Below are 20278 nucleotides of genomic sequence, written 5' to 3'. Positions count from 1 at the left end.
CCAGGAAACACAACCGGACAGAACACTGGACACCTCCCCAGATTCTGCAATGACGGTGGCATTAAGTTCTGAGCAAATATGAGCAACTTTCTCCTTGAAGTGCCTAGCAAATTTACCACAGCAGATGACCAAGGGTTCCAATCCCAGTTTCTCTGAGCCTGAGCAAGATCCCAACAGGCCCTTCACCACTCGGAACAATTCTGCTGTGCGACATTTCGAGGATGAAATAATAAATGTATAATAGGATTTTTTTGCCATCCTCACTGCCGCATTATAGGCACAACAAAGGGCTGATCTACACTTACGTTTTTGTACGCTTCCAGTGAGCTTTTGTTGCCCGTCTTTCACATTACGCCATCCCCGGTTCGCATTGGAACTGCAATTTCCCACTTCCCTGATACCACTTTCAATACCCTGATATTCCAGTATTTCCCATTCATGTGCTCTGCTCTTCCGTGTTCATCACCATATAAGGTTGTAGTCCCCTCCCACGCCTGCCAATATACGGTGGTGTTTGTATTTCCCTCCTGTCCAATCACAGCTCTCAATGCCCCCCAGCGACCTTCCAGCTACTGATAGGCTAGCATAGCTTCCTCAGCACTGGATGTTTTATCACCAACCAGCAGAGGGCTGGATGTGCGCTCGCTTGTCTGATCTCGGAAGCTCAGCAGGGTCAGCCCTGGTCAGTACTTGGATGGGAGACCGCCTGGGAATCAGGCTCCCTGCATTGAGCAGGGGGTTCTATCCCTTCAAATGACACTAAGTTTTCCCTCTTCTATCCCCTGCTTTGGCTTTTTAAAATTATTATTATTAAGACATTATCTTCAAATCTTCAAAGAAGCGAATCTTCGAAGAATTGTAGCTTCTCCAGCCCAATTGCTCCACACACTTGCCCGGGCAAGCCCAGGCAAGCATAATTTTTTTTCACAGTCCCCTCCATGCTCACAGCATGGAAAGAAACACACACACATATCTCCCATCCAAGTACTGACCAGGGCTGACCCCGCTGAGCTTCCAAGATCAGACAAGCGCACACACATCCAGACCTCTGTTGATTGGTGATAAAACTTCCAGTGCTGAGGAAGCTATGCTAGCCTCTCAGTAGCAGCTGCTCCTCTTCCTCGTGCTGGCTGTCAAAGGGTGACATGGGGAAAGATCCTGGGCAGACACCCCCAGCCTCTCCCCGTGGCCTCCAGCGGGGGGTGGGGGAGAAGAGGATAGGTGCCTCTTTCTTCCCTCCACCCCCACCTGCTACAGCAGCGGCGGCAAGGGACAAGGTGGTCATTTTCCCTAAGGCCAGGAAAACTTGCGGAAAACGACCAGCCTCTCCCGTGCCACTGCCACTGTAGCAATGATGGGGGGAGGACGAGGGGCGTTGCCTTCTTCCCCTCTTCTTGCTGAGGGAACTGATGTTGGGGGGGGTGGAATGGCAACTTCTCACCGGGTTTCAAGCCCCAACAGGATACTCGCGCCATCCCTACACACACACAGGGATAGAGGAAGAGAGGGATGGTGGGCGGGGTAATGGCTGAAACAGGAAGAGTTGCCGCTCCTCCAATGAGAGCAGCATTCCTTGAAAACAGAAAAACAGCACGGCGCCAGAGTGTGAACCATGCTTGCGCATTTGAGGAGGTACTGGAACGGGGAAAGAGGGTGAGTGTGGATAATCACTTTTTAATGCAAGTGCATTAAACCCAAGAGTGTACTGACTTCATTGTGATGGCGGGTGCAATATAGATCGGCCCAAAGAGTCTTTGCTAATCATCAATCATACTCTCTCCAAGACCTGCGCCACCTGCACTCTAGCCATCATCCAGCCTGTTTCATTGCCTGTAGATCTTCTGTAAACCAAGGTGAATTATGGGCTCCACAGCACTGGAGTGGGCGCTTTGGAGCGATTGTATCAACGGCCCTTCCCATCTCACCATTCCATAGTCATACCAGAGCCTTGACCAAATCGCCAGCCTTATCAGTCAGAAAATCCCCCAGAGCATTCAGGAATCCATCAGATTCCATAAGTCTCCAGGGGCGGACTTTGATGGATCCAATCTGAGGGCTTGAAAAAATTACTTGCTCATCTCTGCCACCCTCCCCCACCCCCAAAAGCCATGCAACCCTCAGCCCCCAAAATAACTCCCCCTTTTCCTTTCCTAACCTTTTAATCAGTGGAGATAGCAGCAGCAGCAGAGATACACAGTAAGAGGAGAGGAGGGACATTTTTTTCCCCATAGGGAGCAAGGTAGTAGGTGCCAGGTCAATTAGGCCCTTCAAGCATTCCTTTGGAACACTCAAAAAGCCCCTTTAGGATTTTCGAGGATTTGACAGGAACACAGAAAAGGCCCGATACATTTTCAAGCTGAGCACCAGGCTGCTCTCCCATTCCTACAATCTAGTCCATTGTTGTAATCCCCATATTGTCACCAAACGTGAGGGTAAAGCTAAGATTTGTAAAACAAGTGAAGTTATGGCAGCTTGTCTTACACACACACACATTCAAGAGGAGTTTGCCTGTAAACATGTGCCAACACATCCAGCAACATGTCACATGTGAAGACACTCAAAGCATCTGTAGCACTTCACACAGAAACATGAAGCATACACAGCAACATGTCCTATGCAAACACACAGCACTACTTCACACTCAACAATTCACATGCAGGCACATTTATTTGTTTTCTTTAAAAAAATATATACAACTTTTTTCACCAGATAAACTCAGTGGGTCTTACAAAGCTAAGCCCCCTATACAATAATATAAATAACAAATAATAACATAAAAATAATCAAATTATCATAAAACACAACCATAAAATAACAAGCCAGGAGAACATTCAGTCAAAAGCCTTCTTCCTTCCTTCTTAGAATCATAGAATAGTAGGGTAGGAAGGGGCCTACAAGGCCATCGAATCCAACCCCCTGCTCAGTGCAGGAATCCAAGTAGGGATGTACAAATTGTGTACCTTCGGTGCTGCTTGACTTCCGCAGGTTGTGGCCAGCGCTCCATTCCACCATTCACAAGCTCCCTGAATTCTCCTCTTTTTTTTCCGCTGCAAAAATTACGAACATAAATCCGTACCAACGACCGTAATTCCGGCCCAGCCATCTCTGTGAGTCTGCATAACTTCCGTAAGAATCGCTATTTTTTGTAAATGTTTACAGGTTTTTTTTTAATTGAAATCCTCCGTCTCCATTTACTTTCACCAAAACACTTTCTCTTCCTAGGGGCTTCCCAAAAGAAGGCTGTCTTAGGTGTGCCTGTGAGTGATAAACTCTTTGTTTAAAGCAATGCTGTTTTAAAGAAAGAAAAAACCTTTTAAAATGACCATGCAGGTTCTGGAGCTTTTTTCTTTCTTTAAAGGTTTTTTCTTTCTTTAAAACAGTGATGCTTTAAACAAAGAGTTTATCGCTCAGACACACCTAAGACAGCCTTCTTCTGGGAAGCCCCGAGGAGGAGGAAACGTTTCGGCTGAAAGTAAATGGAGATTGAGGATTTCAATTTAAAAAGAACACCCACAAACAAGGCGGTGAGCACAATTCATCTTTAAAAAAAACCTTACGTATTTATTATCGGAATATCCTACACTGCATTTTTATTTATGAAACTTTCGCGATTCTTTGAGGGTGACAGAAAAAAAGCCGCATGACTGCTGGCTCTGCAGGACCTCATGGTGCAGTTCCGCAGAGGATTCCATGGCATGGACTGAAGGGAATTCGATCCCATTTCAGTCTGTGGTGGAATTCTCTGACATCCCTAAATCCAAGTCAGAGCATCCCTGACAGATGGCTGTCCAGCCTCATCTTGAATGCCTCCAGTGTGGGACAGCCCACCACCTCCCTAGGTAATTGGTTCCATTGTCGTATTGCTGTAACAGTCAGGAAGCTTTTCCTGATGTTCAGCCGGAATCTGGCTTCCTGTCACTTGAGCCCATTATTCCATGTCCTGCACTCCAGGATGATCGAGAAGAGATCCTGGCCTTTCTCTCTGTGACAATCTTTCAAGTACTTGAAAAGCGCTATCATATCTCCCCTCAGTCTTCTCTTCTCAAGGCTAAACATGCCCAGTTCTTTCAGTCTCTCTTCATAGGGCTTTGTCCTCTGATTATCTTTGTTGCCTTCCTCTGAACCCTCTCCAGTTTGTCTGCATCCTTCTTAAAATATGGTGCCCAGAAGTGGACACAGTACTCCAGATGAGGCCTAACCAGTGCTGAGGAGAGGGGAACTAGTACTTCCCGGGATTTGGAAGCTGTGCTTCTATTAATGCAGCCCAAAAGAGCATTTGCCTTTTTTGCAGCCACATCACATTGTTGGCTCATATTCAGCTTGTGATCTACAACAATTCCAAGATCCTTCTCGCTTGTAGTGTTGTTGAGCCACGTATCGCCCATCTTGTAACTGTGCATTTGGTTTCTTTTTCCTAGGTGCAGAACTTGGCATTTATCCCTATTAAATGTCATTCTATTGTTTTCTGCCCAGCGCTTCAGTCTATCAAGATCACTTTGAATTTTGTTTCTGTCTTCCAAAGTATTTAGCTATGCCGCCCAATTTTGTGTCATCTGCAAATTTGATCAGCATTCCCTGCACCTCCTCCTCCAAGTCATTAATCAAAATGTTGAAGAGCACTGGGCCCAGGATTGAGCCCTGCAGTACCCCACTCGTTACCTCTCCCCCGTTTGAGAAGATCCCATTGATAAGCACTCTTTGAGTCCAATTCTGTAGCCAACTGTGGATCCACCGGATCGTTGTTTCATGTAGGCCACTTGGAGCTAGTTTGCTCATCAGGATATCATGGGGCACTTTGTCGAAAGCTTTGCTGAAGTTGAAGTATATTATGTCCACAGCATTTGTTCTTGACAAATCCATGTTGGCTTCAAGTAATCACTGCATTGTTTTCCAGGTGCTTACAGACTGATTGTCTGTGGGGCCGCGGTGGCTTAGTGGTTAAGATGCTGAACTGCAGACCGGAAGGTCGGCAGGACAGCAGTTCGAGACCCGAGTGCCGCGTGACGGAGTGAGCTCCTGTGTTCAGTCCCAGTTCCTGCCAACCTAGCAGTTCGAAAGCAAAGAAATTGCAAGTAGATAAATAGGTACCGCTTCGGCGGGAAAGGTAACAGCATTCCGTGCACCTCAGTGTTCAGTCATGCCGGCCACATGACCACAGAAGCATCTTCAGGCAGCGCTGGCTCTTTGGCTTAGAAATGGAGATGAGCACCACACCCTAGAGTCGGACACGACTGGTTGGGGACACCTTTACCTTTTTACAGACTGATTGCTTTATCATCTGCTCCAGAATATTCCCAGGGATTGATGTCAGACTGACTGGTCTGTAGTTCCCAGATTCCTCCTTTTTGCCCTTTTTGAACATAGGGACAACATTAGCCCCCCTCCAGTCATCTGGCACTTCCCCTGTCCTCCATGATTTCTCAAAGAGAATAGACAGTGATTCCGAGAGTTCTTGTGCCAGTTCCTTTATTACTCTAGGGTGCAGTTCATCTGGCCCTGGAGGTTTGAACTCATTCAAAGTAATTAGGTGTTCCTTGACCATATGCCTATCGATCTCAAGCTGCAATCTTGCCCCTTTAGCCTGTACTTCACCTTTGCCAGGGGGGTCATAGACCCTCTTTGGGGAGAAGACTGAGCCAAAGTAGGAATTGAGCACCTCTGCCTTTTCTTTGTCATCTGTTATCGTTTTGCCATCCTTATTGAATAGCTGAACCACCATTTCTTTCCTCTGTCTTTTACTATGCACGTAGCTGAAGAAAGCCTTTTTGTTGCTTTTAGCATCCCTCGCTAACCTCACCTCATTCTCAGCTTTAGCCTTCCTGACGCCATCCCTGCAATTCTGTGCTACCTTCCTGTACTCTTCCTTGTTGCTTGCCCTTCCCTCCACTTCCTATATGTGTCCTTTTTTGTTTTCAGGTCACCTCTAAGCTTTTTGTGAAGCCACTTTGGCTTCTTCTGTTGTCTTCCACCTTTTCTTGTTTGTTGGAATTGTTTGTAATTGTGCCTTGAGAATTTCTTTTAAAAGCTCCCACCTATCTTGGACTCCTTTTCTCATTAGCATCACTTGCCATGGGATCTTACTGATCATTGTTCTGAGTTTATTAAAATCAGCTTTCCTAAAATTCAGGGTATGCATTTGATTACACTCGGCTTTTGCTTCCCTTAGAACGAAGAACTCAAGTATAACATGGTTGCTTTCCCCCAGAGTTCTTGTAACTGCTACTTTATCCACTAAGTCATCTCTGTTGGTTAGGATAAAGTCAAGGATAGCCAATCCTCTAGTTCCTTCCTCTGCTTTCTGTAGGAGGAAGTTATCCGCCACACAAGCCAGGAATTTCCTGGAGGGGCCATGTTTTGCAGAATTTGTCTCCCAACAAATATCAGGGAAATTGAAGTCCCCCATTACTACTACATCATGCTTCCTTGAAACGTTGGCTATTTGCTCTTCAAAAGTTTCATCCTTGTCTTCTCCTTGATTGGGTGGCTGGTAGCAGACTCCGACCACCAGGTTCCTTTTATTCTTTGCTCCATTTATTTTTATCCAGATGCTCTCAATGGGGCTACCAAGCTCTTGTATACAGGAAATTCTTCCTGTATTTCTGTGCAGAGATATGTATTTTTCACATACAGTGCAACCCCACCTCCCTTTCTGTTCCTCCTGTTCTTTTTGAAGAAGTTATATTTTGAACAAGTTACTAGAGGATCAGCTATCCTTGACTTGATCCTAACCAACAGAGATGACTTAGTGGATAAAATAGCAGTTACAGGAACTCTGGGGGAAAGCGACCACGTTGCACTTGAGTTCTTGGTTCTAAGGGAAGTAAAAGCCGAGTGTAGTCAAACGCGTACCCTGGATTTTAGGAAAGCTGATTTTAATAAACTCAGAACAATGATCAGTAAGGTCCCATGGCAAGCGACGCTAACGAGAAAAGGAGTCCAAGATGGGTGGGAGCTTTTAAAAAAGGAAATTCTCAAGGCACAATCACAAATAATTCCAACAAGAAGAAAAGGTGGAAGACAACAGAAGAAGCCAATGTGGCTTCACAAAAAGCTTAGGGATGACCTATGCCAGTCAGGGGTCTCATAACTGGCACAGTGAACAATGCATGAATGGAGCATTCCTGGGTTGTTTACAAAACCAGATGCAAAGCAGAAGCAGCAAGTGGGGGCGGGGGAGGCAGTATTTTTCTGATGCACATTTTCCAAAACTTTGCCTCTGTTTTTCTATTACTTTTTTATAAGGAAGAAAAAGAGGTTACATTGTCACAGCTACTGAATGGACTCCCAAAGGGATGACTCCCTTTGGTGATGACCTGCCACTCAAGGCAGTATTCCTTTTATGCACCTGCCGCAGGTGATTATAGTTTGGTAGGGGCTACCAAGTCAGGGCTGTGTCTGTCTAGGAGGCAGAGTTTCTGGGGCCAACTTGCTCATGAGGAGAAGGTAAGAAAAGCAACCAGATGGCAAATGCACACTCACTTTCTTTTTGGGCGGATGGTCTCTACCCTCTTCCCACCTCCTTGCTGATGCTGATGTTTCAGTGCCTAAGGCAATGTTCCTTTTTATGCCCCTGCTCCAGTGCCCACAGAGAAGGTTTTTAATGTGCAATTTGACATGAAGGGCAGCAGGGTCCAGACAGCAGAATCTTTGACACTGTAGATTTTTACAACCATAATTGGAAATAGGAAGCTGCCTTATACCAAGTGAGATCATTCATCCGCAATGGCTCTCCAGGGTTTCCGAAAGGGGTCTTTCCCAGTCCCACCTCACAGTTGAACCTGGGACCTTTTGTATACAAGCATGCGCTCTACCACTGAGCGACAGCCCTTCTCCAAGTATTGCAGAATGATTACAAAACCAATTTTCAGAACAGTCCATTTAATTTTTTTGTCACATAGTCTGCTGTCTTTCTATTTATTTATCACCCTACTTTATGCATACCAAGGGAATATGCAGCGTCAGCCTTAATCCATGCATTCTCTGCTACCTAGGTTGGTGGTTGAATTCCCAGCCACTGGTGGTGCCATCCCCTCATGGCAGATCCGAACAGTGAAGCTCCTCCGGTATGTCAGCACTTGGGATTTCTTCGTTGTCTCTTGTGAGATTGTCTTCTGTGTCTTCATCTTCTACTACATTGTGGAAGAGATCTTGGAACTGCGTATTCACAGACTTCAGTACTTCACCAGTATCTGGAACATCTTGGATATAGTTGTCATATTGGTGAGATTTCTTACAAGTAGTATTAGGAAAGTAGGAAAAAAGAGGTGGAGTGGCAAATGAGGTGGGCTACAGAGCCCAGACCTGAAAGCATCTATTGGTTCATTGGTTCGTTAGCTAATTGCCAACTCTTGTTTATAAAATAGGTCTTTATCTGTTTGCTTACTACATATATGAAAATGAAACAATTGCATATTTTTTCCCTGTTTACCCATGCTTCCGTTCTTCTCTTTGTTTCCGTTGTGTTTAACTTTAGATCATAAGCTCCTTGGGGCAGGGATGTGTCCTCTTGTAATTTGTAGAAGAGGGCTGTTAGGACTCTGTAAAGTGCCATATGGTACCAGGTGTAATAAAATAAAATAATATAATATTACCACCAGTGTACATGGTTAACGTTGCAGAGCAACTAAAAAAATATAAATTCCCTGATCTGAAACAATCTAAAATTTGACAGATTTGGAGACAACAAACTGAGGAGAGTGAAGGGAAGGATAACATAGGAAAGAGTAATGAGGAAATGTGCATGTGTGTATAATCACATATATTAGTAAATATATATTATAAATAAAATATGTCATCCACTTTGGATGAAAACTAAGATACCTAGTAGAAAGACATAATATTAAAATATAGTATAGTAGTAGTAGTGTAGAATGATCTTAGAGAGCAATCTTATGGTCCCGAGACAGCATCCCAGGGGCCATAGGATTGTTCAGGAGAGCCCTCCAAGATCTTAGTCACAGTTCTGACCTTGGAGGGGTTTTCCCAATATTGGAGCCCCCCCTCCTGGCTCATAGCCACCACAGAGGTTTCCATGGTGGCTCCCTCTATGAGGGTGGACCTCCAAGCTCAAGAAGCAGGAGAAGGGGCATGTTGGGGGTGTAGCTGTGGGTGGGAAGGGAGTGGTCATGGATCCAAAGCCCTCTCAGCCCCCAACACTGAAGGGAAGTTAGACCATCTCTGAGGCTTGTCTAACTAAATTTCCCTTTTAGGGGGAAAAAGAGGTAAAAGATGCCTCCACCATTCCTTCCACCCTGCCGGCAAGAGCCTGGCAGGGGTTTGGATAGAACAGAGCCTCCAAGATCAGAGTGCTGGGCTGTTTGGGCTTCTCTCCCATAGGATTGCACTGTTTATTTGGGAAATATTCAGGCTCTGTTATTTCTAAAGAGGAAAATAGTTCCATAGCTCTGGAGAAGCCATTGATATCTAAATATGATGCACAGATAAATATATTTTAAGAGAATGGTCTCAACTGAGCTAGGTGTAGATTTTTCTCAGGACCACAGCTGAAGAAGAAAAGGTTAAATTCCCTCTCCATGCCTGCTGTGATCCCTGGCTGATGCTATTTGCATTTTTTTAAAACCTGCATGTTAAATACAAAGATGCTTTTAACATCACATTTACTTATTGACCTCCTCCTGCACTACAATGGCTCACACTGATGTGATGTGTTTGTGGGATTGTGTCATGTCTGCGTGACTGATATGTCAGCACTGGCAGCATGTTATGTCATGATTGGTGCATATTGGTAATGTTGACATGGACACTGTATGAGTGTCTGCTGGTGATACTACATCATCTCTACTTTAAAATGATATTGTTCTGCTTTTGACTTTGCTGCTGCAAGTGCATAGGATCCCAACTACATTATGCTTCTGTTAGCATCTACCATAGGCATACCTTTGCTCATCCATGACTACAAATAACAGAAACACACCAGTCCTAGTGCAAAAAACCACGTGCACACAACGCAACAGATGGCAAACCGTTTCATTTAGCAGCATAGCAATCTCATCTCAGACCAAGGGGAGAAAAAGAAATAAGCAGCAAATCTTAGAGAGTTTGTGACGTATTACATTGGTTTTTGCCCTCAACTCAGCAGGAGGGTGTAGCACCGCATTCTGCATTCTGGGAATATCAATGCCCATTAGGGAAGCACTTTTAACTAACAAGCTATACATCTCTTCATGGTCATCTCTTCATTTTGCACAAAAGAAAAGCCATGGGACAAATCAGACTATCTGAAAATGTGTGTAGCTGGGGAGGGGCCATAGCTCAGTGTGATAGAGCCCCTGCTTGGCATGCAGAAGGCCCCAGGTTCAGTCCCCAGCTTCTCCAGGTAGGGCTAGGAAAAAAACCTGCCTGAAACCCTGGAGAGCTGCTGCCAGTCAGTATTGACAATACTGGGCTAGATGGACCAATGGTTTGACTCAGTATAAGGCAGCTTCCTATGTTCCTATGTTCTTTAAAAAATGAAAGGAAACCTCAGAAGGTTATACTTTTGAACAGAAAAATGGCAGGGTTGGGGTAGTGTTCAATCATTTTCTTAACAGCATTTGTTCACTCAAAATGACCTATATCCCAGATGTTTTTCCCACCATGGCATTCCAGGTGCATGTTTACAAAAGTATCCAGAATGTGGAGGATGAAGGAAGTAGTTAAGGGGTGATTTTGAACAAAAAAGGTAAAGCACTCACACACATACAATACCTCTGTAGAAAAACGTAGTTTCCTGAGCTGCTTTTCATTAAGAATAACATCTCAGGGCTTTGTTATACACATTTGCTCATACTGTCACATTTGTCCCCAGAGCAATATGATAAGCAGTTATCTTCATTAAACATCCTTATAACCTCATCTATGCAGAGATAATGTATATTTCGATCCCTTAATTGTCAGTTACAGGTATTTCATCTGGTAAGTCTAAAACACAATTCCACCCGAAACTCTTTTTAAAAGAATGCATCGGAATACTGCGACTAACCCTGTGTGACAAGGTGTAGTTGCACAATGTGGCTATGCAACATCCTCATGGAGGACTGCCACAGGGCCTCTAGAAGCACTGTGCTCCACTCTCTGCAGAATTTTCATTGAATCCCAGATCTTTTCTCAGCTTTCTGTTGTAGCCATTGGATTCCACATCTTTCGCACAATTGAAGTCAACAGGTTGATGGGGCAGCTGCTGAGAAACCCCAGCATCTATGCAGACTTTGAGTTCCTGGCTTTTTGGCAGACACAGTACAACAATATGAATGCTGTCAACTTATTCTTTGCCTGGATCAAGGTACCTTCCTGGGTTCCTCTTGTCCTTCCTCTGCTTATGGATTTAATCACAATTTCAGAGCTAAGAACTTTACTCCTACTAAGAGGACAGAGAGGTGGGAAGATAAAAGAGCATCACATACAAATAAAGAATGACAAGGAGGACATTAGAGGAGATCTATGCAAATAATAGATCTCCTCTAATGCGAATAATACTCGACCTTGGGGGAGCTGGGGGTGGCGATGGCCGACAGGAAGCTCTGGCGTGGGCTGGTCCATGAAGTCATGAAGAGTCGGAAGCGATTGACCGAATAAACAACAACAACAACATGCAAATAATGAAAGTATAGAAGGAAAGGCTGAAGGAGAATGAAAACTGAGGGGGAGGGGCACACCGACAGTTTCAAGGAGAAGGGTAGGGGGTTGTTGGTATCCAGTGGGAGCTGGTGGAGTGGCTGGCAGACAAGTCAGGGCGTTCTTGAACAGCATATTGCTTCTGCCATGAGCTCCCTGGGTGGCCTTGGGCAAGCCCCTCCCTTCATTCTCTGCTTCAGCACCCACTCCGCCCTCTGCAAAATGGGGATAATAGCACATTCATATCCTGCAGCGTGTCACTTCAGGGATTACAAAACAATACATGTGAAACAATTTGAATACTCTAATATACTGTGTACATACTAACTTATAATAATAAAGGAGGATGTGTGGGTGGGGTGCGTGTCTGTCAGCCCCATAGCGCTAAGATTGTGAAACCAAGATACCTGAAACTGTCCATAGGGCTGTGCACCTCAGCATTATCTGGTGTTCAAAACACATCCATTATTTTTAATTAATTGAAATGTGTCCATGTGTTTGAAATCTACATTAGCATCTTCAATTACTATGTGGCAGACTTCCCTAACCAACAGATAGCTTTGCAGTCCATACAATTTGAAGCCATAGGGGAGTACTCTGAGGGACAAAGTTATATGGTTGCACCCTTCCCCTACTGTGGGTCAGCCCCCCTCTCAAAGTAGTAGGACCCCCTCCCTTGAGGGGCTGTAGGAGTGCACCATGGCAGGGGCCGTGCCTAGGCGTGCCAGTGGGCTTGGCTTTACACAGATGGGGCAGGCACAACATGTCTCACTCTGTCAGCAGTGTAACTTTGCTTGGAGGTTTCACTGTATCAGACTAAGGGCGATTCCAACCTGTGTGAAGCCGGGTACGTAATAATAATCATAATACAAACCACAGCCAGAAGTGCAGGTTGGATCTCAGAAGAAGAAAAGAAAGAAACCCCTGGTACTCTCCTTTTCTGGGAACTATCAGGCAGAGTTATGCAGCCCACAAAGCCCACACTGGTCCCTCGACTCCTCAGCCATGTAACGGAATGGAAGGGGAACAGCATGCATCTAAATCCTATAATTAGCACTCTTCCAGTGTTTGTTAACTGAGATAAAGACTACAATGGCCAAATGTTTGTTCTTAGCATCCCATCTAAGTTAACTTATCTTTGCTAAGAGAGAGTATTATTACTTGGTGACCCTTAACTTGCACTATCTTTTCTCCCTCCCCCCTGCCATCTAGATATTCAAATACATTAGCTTTAACAAAACGATGACACAGCTCTCCTCCACATTAGCCCGCTGTGCCAAGGACATCCTGGGCTTTGCCATCATGTTCTTCATTGTCTTCTTTGCCTATGCACAACTGGGATACCTTCTTTTTGGAACCCAAGTAGAAAACTTCAGCACCTTTGTTAAATGCATGTGAGTGTATTCCCTCCTTTCTTCTTCTCTTTCTCCTCTAAGCTTTTGGTCATATGTCATCCACATGGGTTGATAAGCACAGCATTGTTTGGTGCCACACACCTGCTCTCTGGTTGTAGTATAGTGAGAGCTTGATTGTGTAGGTTGTATTCATTTCATTTGTTACATAGAATCATAGAATAGTAGGGTTGGAAGGGGCCTACAAGGCCATCGAGTCCAACCCCAAACTTGGGGTTGGATTGCCCAAATATTGGGCAGTATTACATTTTTAATACTGCCCAATAGCCAAACTCTCTGGGTGGTTTACAAAGATTAAAAACCTTGAGAATTACAGTTTAGCTACAACAGTTTAGCTACAAGCATATAAACAGACAGCAGACACACATACACCCAAACAATACCCCATGACCTGATTAAAAACGTATCATATGCTGCCAAATGCCTGGGAGTAGAGAAAGGCATTAACCAGGCACCGAAAAGATAACAATGTTGGTGCCAGGCGAGCCTTGCTGGGGAGTTCTTTCCATAATTGGGGGGCCACCACTGAGAAGGCCCTCTCCCTTGTTGCCGCCCTTTGAACCTCCCTTGGAGAAGGCGCCCGGAGGAGGACCTTAGATGCTGAGCGTAGTGTACGGGTTGGTTGTCAGGAGGGGCGCTCCATCAGCTATTATGGTCCCAAGCCTGGAAAAGCTTTATAGGTCGAAACCACCATCTTGAATCGGGCTCAGAAACATACAGGCAGCCAGTGCAAGCAGGCCAGAAGCAGTGTTATAGGTTCAGAACTTCTTATCTCTGTTATCCATCTGGCCACCACATTTTGCACAAGCTGCAGATTCTGAACCATCTTTAAGTGCAGCCCCATGTAGAGCACATTGCAGTAATCTATCTTTGAGGTTACCAGAACATAGGTGATAGAAACCAGGTTATCCCTGTCCAGATAGGGGCATAGCTGGGCCACCAACCAAAGTTGGTGGAAGGCACTCTGGGCCACTGAGGCCACCTGAGCCTCAAGTGACAAAGCTGGTTCCAGGAGAACCCGCAAGCTATGAACCTGCTCCTTCAGGGGAGTGCAACCTCAGCCAGATGATGTTGAGCACCCTCCATCTGAACAGAAGAACCACCCACTAACAGCATCTCGGTCTTGTCTGGATTGAGCTTCAGTTTATTAGTCCTCATCCAGTCCATTGTTGCAGCCAGGCACTCAGCTGTGAAGTATGTAGGATTGGTGAGTGAACTGGACAGGAGGATTGACTAGATGACCCTTATGGTTATTTACACCTCTGTGGTTCTATGTGTGAATCTCGTTACATTGAATCCCAGTCTACAGAATGGTTGGTTAGAGCTGATAATTATAATAGCAAACACACAGGGAAACGGTAAATCCCTGTAACTAAATCCCTTTAGCCTTACCAATACCTAAAATATCAGCAACAGTTATAATAATACTTTGCTACCTATATAATATTATGTCTTATGAGAATGTGAATCATTAAAATACATTATAAGCATTACCGCATCTACACTAGTGTTTGTGAAAAGATCATTCGTGACGAGATGGAGACAACCACTAAACGTGGTGGTTCCCTCTTTATTTTGTGTAAAGAGGGAGGGACCCATGGATTCAGCTGGATATCTTTCCAGTTAGTCCTTTAACAAACAAAGCGAGGGTGCCAAGCATGGTGCCAAGCGACAGCCACGAACATGATGCCAACCCCAGGGGCAAGGCTTGCCAGCACATGCCTCAGAAACAGTTCAACAAAACCATGTAGGCAACCCACAGAATTTATCAGACTCCAAATGAAACATCAGCAAACTCACACTTCTTTACAAACAAAAGCACAGAAGATAGTTCTCATCTCAGGTCCTTTTCAGTCCAGTGCCTTTGATCTCTCCACCCATCTGGTGGGACCCTTGAGTACTGAAAAGGAATAGTCAGGTTTTCCCCAAGCTGGGAATTTCAGGATGACAGCCACTTCTGGACATCAATGTTGCGTCCGCCAGGTGGATTGTCCAGGCCTTCTCGCTGCATGACCTTACTCAGCCTCTTCCTCCCTTGCTGCTGCCTCATGCTGTTGGGATAAGGCCTTTTATCCTTCCTGCATATAGCCGGGGGTGGCTCCCTCCTGTCTGGCATTTGCTTGCAGCTGTTCATTAATGAACTCACCTGTGTGCCTCCTGCTTGAGATCCCAGGAGGATTACAGTCATCTTCCCCAGTAGACTGGGTAAATTCCCAGGGCTTGGTTACGGGGAAGAAAGAGCTGGTACCCCCTCCCCCCTACAATAATATTCTAGTTTTATTAATATTTTGTATACATTCCAACCTTGTATACATTTGTATACATTCCAATGATAAACATAAAGGAGCAATTTACTGCAAAAGTTATTCAAAATGCAGATTTTTAAAAAATAGTTTCTTGAATCTAAACTTGTCAAATTCTAATTATGAACATATGAATCTTGACACCCAGACTTAGTCATGCTTAGAGTCGCCCCATTGATTTAGTCGTGACTAAGTTAACTTTTACTTATCTCAGTGGGTCTTTTCTAAGCGTGACTAAGTCTGGATCCAACTTTCAGATTCAGCTATAACCATAAGAGTTTAGTGCAATAATGTGTGTTGTGTCATTTTTATCCAATTGCAAGGGTAGTAAACCTGCTTTCTCCATCCAGAGTTCTCTGAAGAAATTCAAACTGTGAAAACTTAGTTCCATATTTTGTAATCTTGAAACTGAACCCAAAATTCAACATTCAAGTCTTGTAAAATTTCTGATTCAAATTCAGATCTCACTCATCTAAACAGTTACAGTTTAAATTAGTTTCACCTCTACAGCAACACAGGTAGGAACCATACATGGTAACTGTCCTCTTGGTTTTATTTGGATTGTTTTTAATGGTTTTACTGTTGCCTTTATTTATTTTTCTTTAAACTGCCTTAAAACCCTTCTTGGATTAAAGGTGGTATACAAATTTAGATGTTTATGACAATAATAATGGCTTAGTATGTGGAGAGTGACAGTTGAATAGATACTGTAGAATTAATAAATGTCTTCATCCTCATATGGAGGATGGATTTACAAGCTGAATAGGGTAGCATTCAACAACAAACTTTTACCTATGCAAAATGTGTTTATTTATTGGATTAACAAAGTTAAAATGCCAAAACATCAGAAAAACAATAATCAAAATTACATAAAAAGTTTAAAATTGGGCAGCAGAGAAACCATAAAACCAAGATTTTTTTTAAAGGCATAGAAGCTTGGAAAAAAGCCTGAGCAAATAAAAAAGTTCACCTGGAGCTAAAAAGACATCTGGCTTGGTGACAAGCAGGTCTTCTGGGGAAAGTGTTCCAGAGACAGGCTGCCACAACTGAAAAGGCCTTATCGCTGGTTCCCACCTGCCTAATTAGTGAAGTGGGAAGGGGACCACCTGGAGAGAAGGGCTACTAAGGTAGGCCATAGTATCTAGGCAGGGTCATGTGGGAGAAGGTTGTTCTTAATGTCCTGTGGTCCCAAACCATTTAGGACTATGAAATCACTATCTTGAGTTGAGCCTTGAAATGGACCAGCAGCCACTTCAGTATAGTTGTTTTAAGACTGGCAAGATTTGTTCCATGTGCCTAGGCCCAGTTAGAAATCTAGCTGCTGTATTTGGTGCTAATGGCTAGGAATGGCAAGCTGCTCAAGGTGGGGTCTCAAGGCTCAAGGGGTTCTGATTCTACACATACACACTCCAGCCAATTTCTTCCTCCCTTCCCCCCATGCCAGCCTGTTCCTCCAAGGCAAAAGCTTATCTTGGAGGCCAGGCAAGTGACAGTGCAGCGGCTCCTTGGATAGGACACGCCTTTCTGCCCCTCTTCTTTCTCCCATGCTTGCTTTGTTCAAAAGATGCTGTGGCAACTTCTTCCACCTGGAAGAGTGGGAATTGGACTAAAGGTCCCACTGTTGTCAGCCACTGGTATTTCTGCCACAGATTTGGATAGCATCTCCATCAGCTTGGAACTGAGCTTCAGTTTATTGGCCCTCATACAATCTATTACTGATCTCAGATACTGGCTTAACACATCCTATGCAAGTACATACTCTGATTCTCATGACACTCCTTCATGTAGATTTGACCTGAATTAGTCGTAAAGGAGAAACAGAGCTGGGTGTCATTAGTGCAGTATTAATATTGTACTCCAAATCCCTGAATGATCTCACATAGTGGTTCCATTTAGAAACACACTCCTGTATATCACCTTGGTATCTATAATGATGAAAAGTGATTCATATATATATTTTAAATAATTTAATACATAAATAGATGTTGAACAGCATAGGAAACAAGACAAAGCCATAGAGGACACCATAGCTGCCATGGGCTAGAACACCACCTTCTGGAAATGGGTTTCCAAGTAGTACAAAAACCACTGGAGCATAGTGCTGCACTCTGCACATTGGACAGTTGCTCCAGAACAATATTGTGGCCGATGGTGTCGAAGGTCACTAAGAGATCCAGGAGAATTATCAGTTTATTTGTATGCCACTTTTCCATGGTAAAACCACGCTCAAAGCAGCTTATAACAACATCAGTACATTTACACAATAGAATATAACATTTCCAAATAATTAACAGTTACAAACCATAACAAGGTTTAAATAATCATACACATAAAAACATCTCACACTGATAAATATACACCAGGATTAAACAATCCAATAATAATTATACTAAGGTCAAAGAAAGGAGAAATAAACAAATCCAAACACCAAAAATAACCACTGGGGCAGCAACCTTTGTAGCTGGAGTGAGTTAGTCCGGGCCCTACCCTTCCAGGCCAGATGAAAAAAGCTAGAGAGGCAGGAACGGAGTCTTGCAGGACTCACAGCTAGATAATCTCTAGGCAGTGTCGCACTCCCCATCCTTCTCTTGGCATAAATTTCCAGAACCACCCCCTACACACACACACACACACACACACACACACACTAAAATGCTATATATTGGGGCAGTCCTACTAGGTTCCTATTCCAGGTTTGCTGGAGCCCTGAATAGGAGTGCTCTTGTTAAGGCTTGGGGATAGATTGCTACATTTGGTTGATGGTAGGGATGGATGAGTAGCAGGCTGTTAGCCCAGAAATGAATTGGGGCCCTTAAGTAGCTAAATTGAACGTCAAAGCCACTTGTGTTACGGTCAGTGTTCAGTTGCACTGCTCTGAGAGCCTCAATTTCCCCTTTCCAGATGATTCCTTTCTATCCCTGTCCCCCTCACTCATAGGCCAGTTTCTTCCTTACACCCAACCCATTACCAGTCCACCCCCGCCCCCACTGCAGGGGCAAAAGCTTACCTTGACACAGGGTATGTTAGAGCAGAACCAGGGTGGGCAACTCACCCAATCTGGGCTGGACTCCTTGCCCCAATGCTCCAATGCAAAAACTGAGCAGCAGTATTCACCTATGCAAGTGCCCTTACTCTGTATCTTATGACACTCCTTCATGCAGGTTTCATTCATTCCCTCTAATAGTAAATTTGTGTGGCTGAGTGCCTAGCAGTTTGGAAGCAAAACAGGGCCACCTAAAAATGGGGTAGTACTTTCTACATACTTTGGGGACTCCCCACATATGTATGTTGGTTATCTAAAAGAAAGAGACGTTAAAAACAAAACAAAAAAATGATTCAAAAAGGACATATTGGGGATGTCAGGTGTGCATTGCAGGGAGAGGGGACGAAAATGGGATGGCATGGGTAATTTGGCCTGTTTGAGCCCCTAACTGCTTATAGTAGGGGTGCAGAACAGTTTCTGGGTGGGGGGAAATTGCCCCCTACTGGGCTCCTCACGGGCCAGATGATGTCAGTGGGCAGAGGTCATCCCCTCAGCCATTTTTGCCTTTCTCTCATCATGAAGAAAGAGACTTGGCTGGTGCTGGGAGGTTCCAGCTGAGTTACCTGCTGCATTACAATATCCTAGAAGGAGAGACTAGATTCAGACCATTATCTGTGAGTTTGTATTATTGTTCCTTCTGTTACCCTGTGCAGTGCAGCCCTCTGGTGGAATGCCAGCATCTGAACCCTTTTTGACCCTGGTGAGGCACCATAGGGAGATTCTGAAGGGACAAAGCGAAAGGATAGGGTTGCTGCCCCTTCAAGCAAGGTTCGGATGACATGGCAAGCCACACCAGCGAGGGCAATTCGGGAAATCCGGCTGGCACGCAACCAGCACGTGCAGCGGGGTTAACAAAGGGAAAAGGAAAGGTTCCTCCTGTGCAAGCACCAGGTCATTACTGACCCCTAGAGGGACGCTGCTTTTGCTGGCGTTTTCATGGCAGACTATAGCGGGGTGGTTTGCCATTGCCTTCCCCAGTCGTGGCTACCATTCCCCCAGAAAGCTGGGTACTCATTTGACCGACCTTGGAAGGATGGAGGGCTGAGTCGACCTGAGCCGGCTACCCAACACCCAGCTTCTGCTGGGATCGAACTTGGGTCGTGGGGAGAGTTGCAGTACTGCCGCCTACCACTCTGCGCCACACGAGGCTCATGGGGTTAACAAGCCACTGTGCAAACCAAGTCAGAGATTGTAAAGGAAGGTGCTGAGGGAACTGTGAAGAGGAAGAGTCAGAAAAGAGACATCCCGAGGGGGCTGAGAAAAGACCAGGAAAGAGCAGCAGCCATGGCAGCTTCTTCCGCCCTCTTTTTTGCTTTGCTTCCTCCCTCCTTTTTTTCCCTTCCTTGTTAAAAATAAAAATCCTAATTCTTGTTTTATAAGTTGCTCACTAGTTCCCCCCCCACACACACACACACACCTCTTTTCAGGGAATAGGGGTCATAGTGAGAAGGGAACAAAGAGGAAATGGAAAAAGGGAAGTGGGGGGAGAGATGGAGGAAGCAAAACAAACATTCAGATGAATGAAAAATATAAAGTAAGACTCTAAACTGTAAAATAGAGGGAAGGGACTCCAACAGTGATATGGTCCACACATGTAGGTTATATCTTAAGACCTGTCTCAAACTGTGCAGTCCAGGACTCCGAGATAGCTGTACGAGGCTTCAGTCCCTGGTGGTTGGTTGGTGCTAACTGGCTGAAAGGCGGGACGCTCTTTCCTGGTCTTTTCTCAGCCTCCTCAGGGACTCTCTTTTCTGTCTCTGCTTCTTCACAGTTTCTTCAGAACCTTCCTTTACAATCTCTGTCTCCTTCTCTCTCCTCCCAGTCTCCTTAGAATCTCTCCTCACAATTTCCCTCAAAAAGGGTTAGGATGCTGGTATTCCACCAGAGGGCTGCACTGCACAGGCTTA

The 20278-nt window shown here is 44.7% G+C and overlaps 1 protein-coding gene across 5 annotated transcripts in view; it reads left to right on the top strand.

Annotated features, from left to right (window-relative positions):
* PKD2L1 (polycystin 2 like 1, transient receptor potential cation channel) overlaps positions 1–20278 on the top strand; it is a 124618-nt gene that overhangs the window by 82886 nt on the left and 21454 nt on the right. For all 5 annotated transcript variants that reach the window (XM_084845144.1, XM_084845143.1, XM_084845140.1 and 2 more), the window contains 3 exons: positions 7992–8220; positions 11111–11281; positions 12826–13007. In XM_084845144.1, the coding sequence (XP_084701270.1) occupies positions 7992–8220; positions 11111–11281; positions 12826–13007 (582 nt within the window). The remainder of the gene's footprint in view (positions 1–7991; positions 8221–11110; positions 11282–12825; positions 13008–20278) is intronic.

This window comes from Heloderma suspectum, chromosome 3, assembly GCF_057233095.1.
Source record: "Heloderma suspectum isolate Gila_16-S chromosome 3, 16-S_ref, whole genome shotgun sequence".
Lineage (NCBI taxonomy): Eukaryota > Metazoa > Chordata > Lepidosauria > Squamata > Helodermatidae > Heloderma > Heloderma suspectum.
The sequence above is the reverse complement of the archived record's forward strand: the minus strand, read 5'-3'. Positions and strand labels throughout refer to the sequence as shown.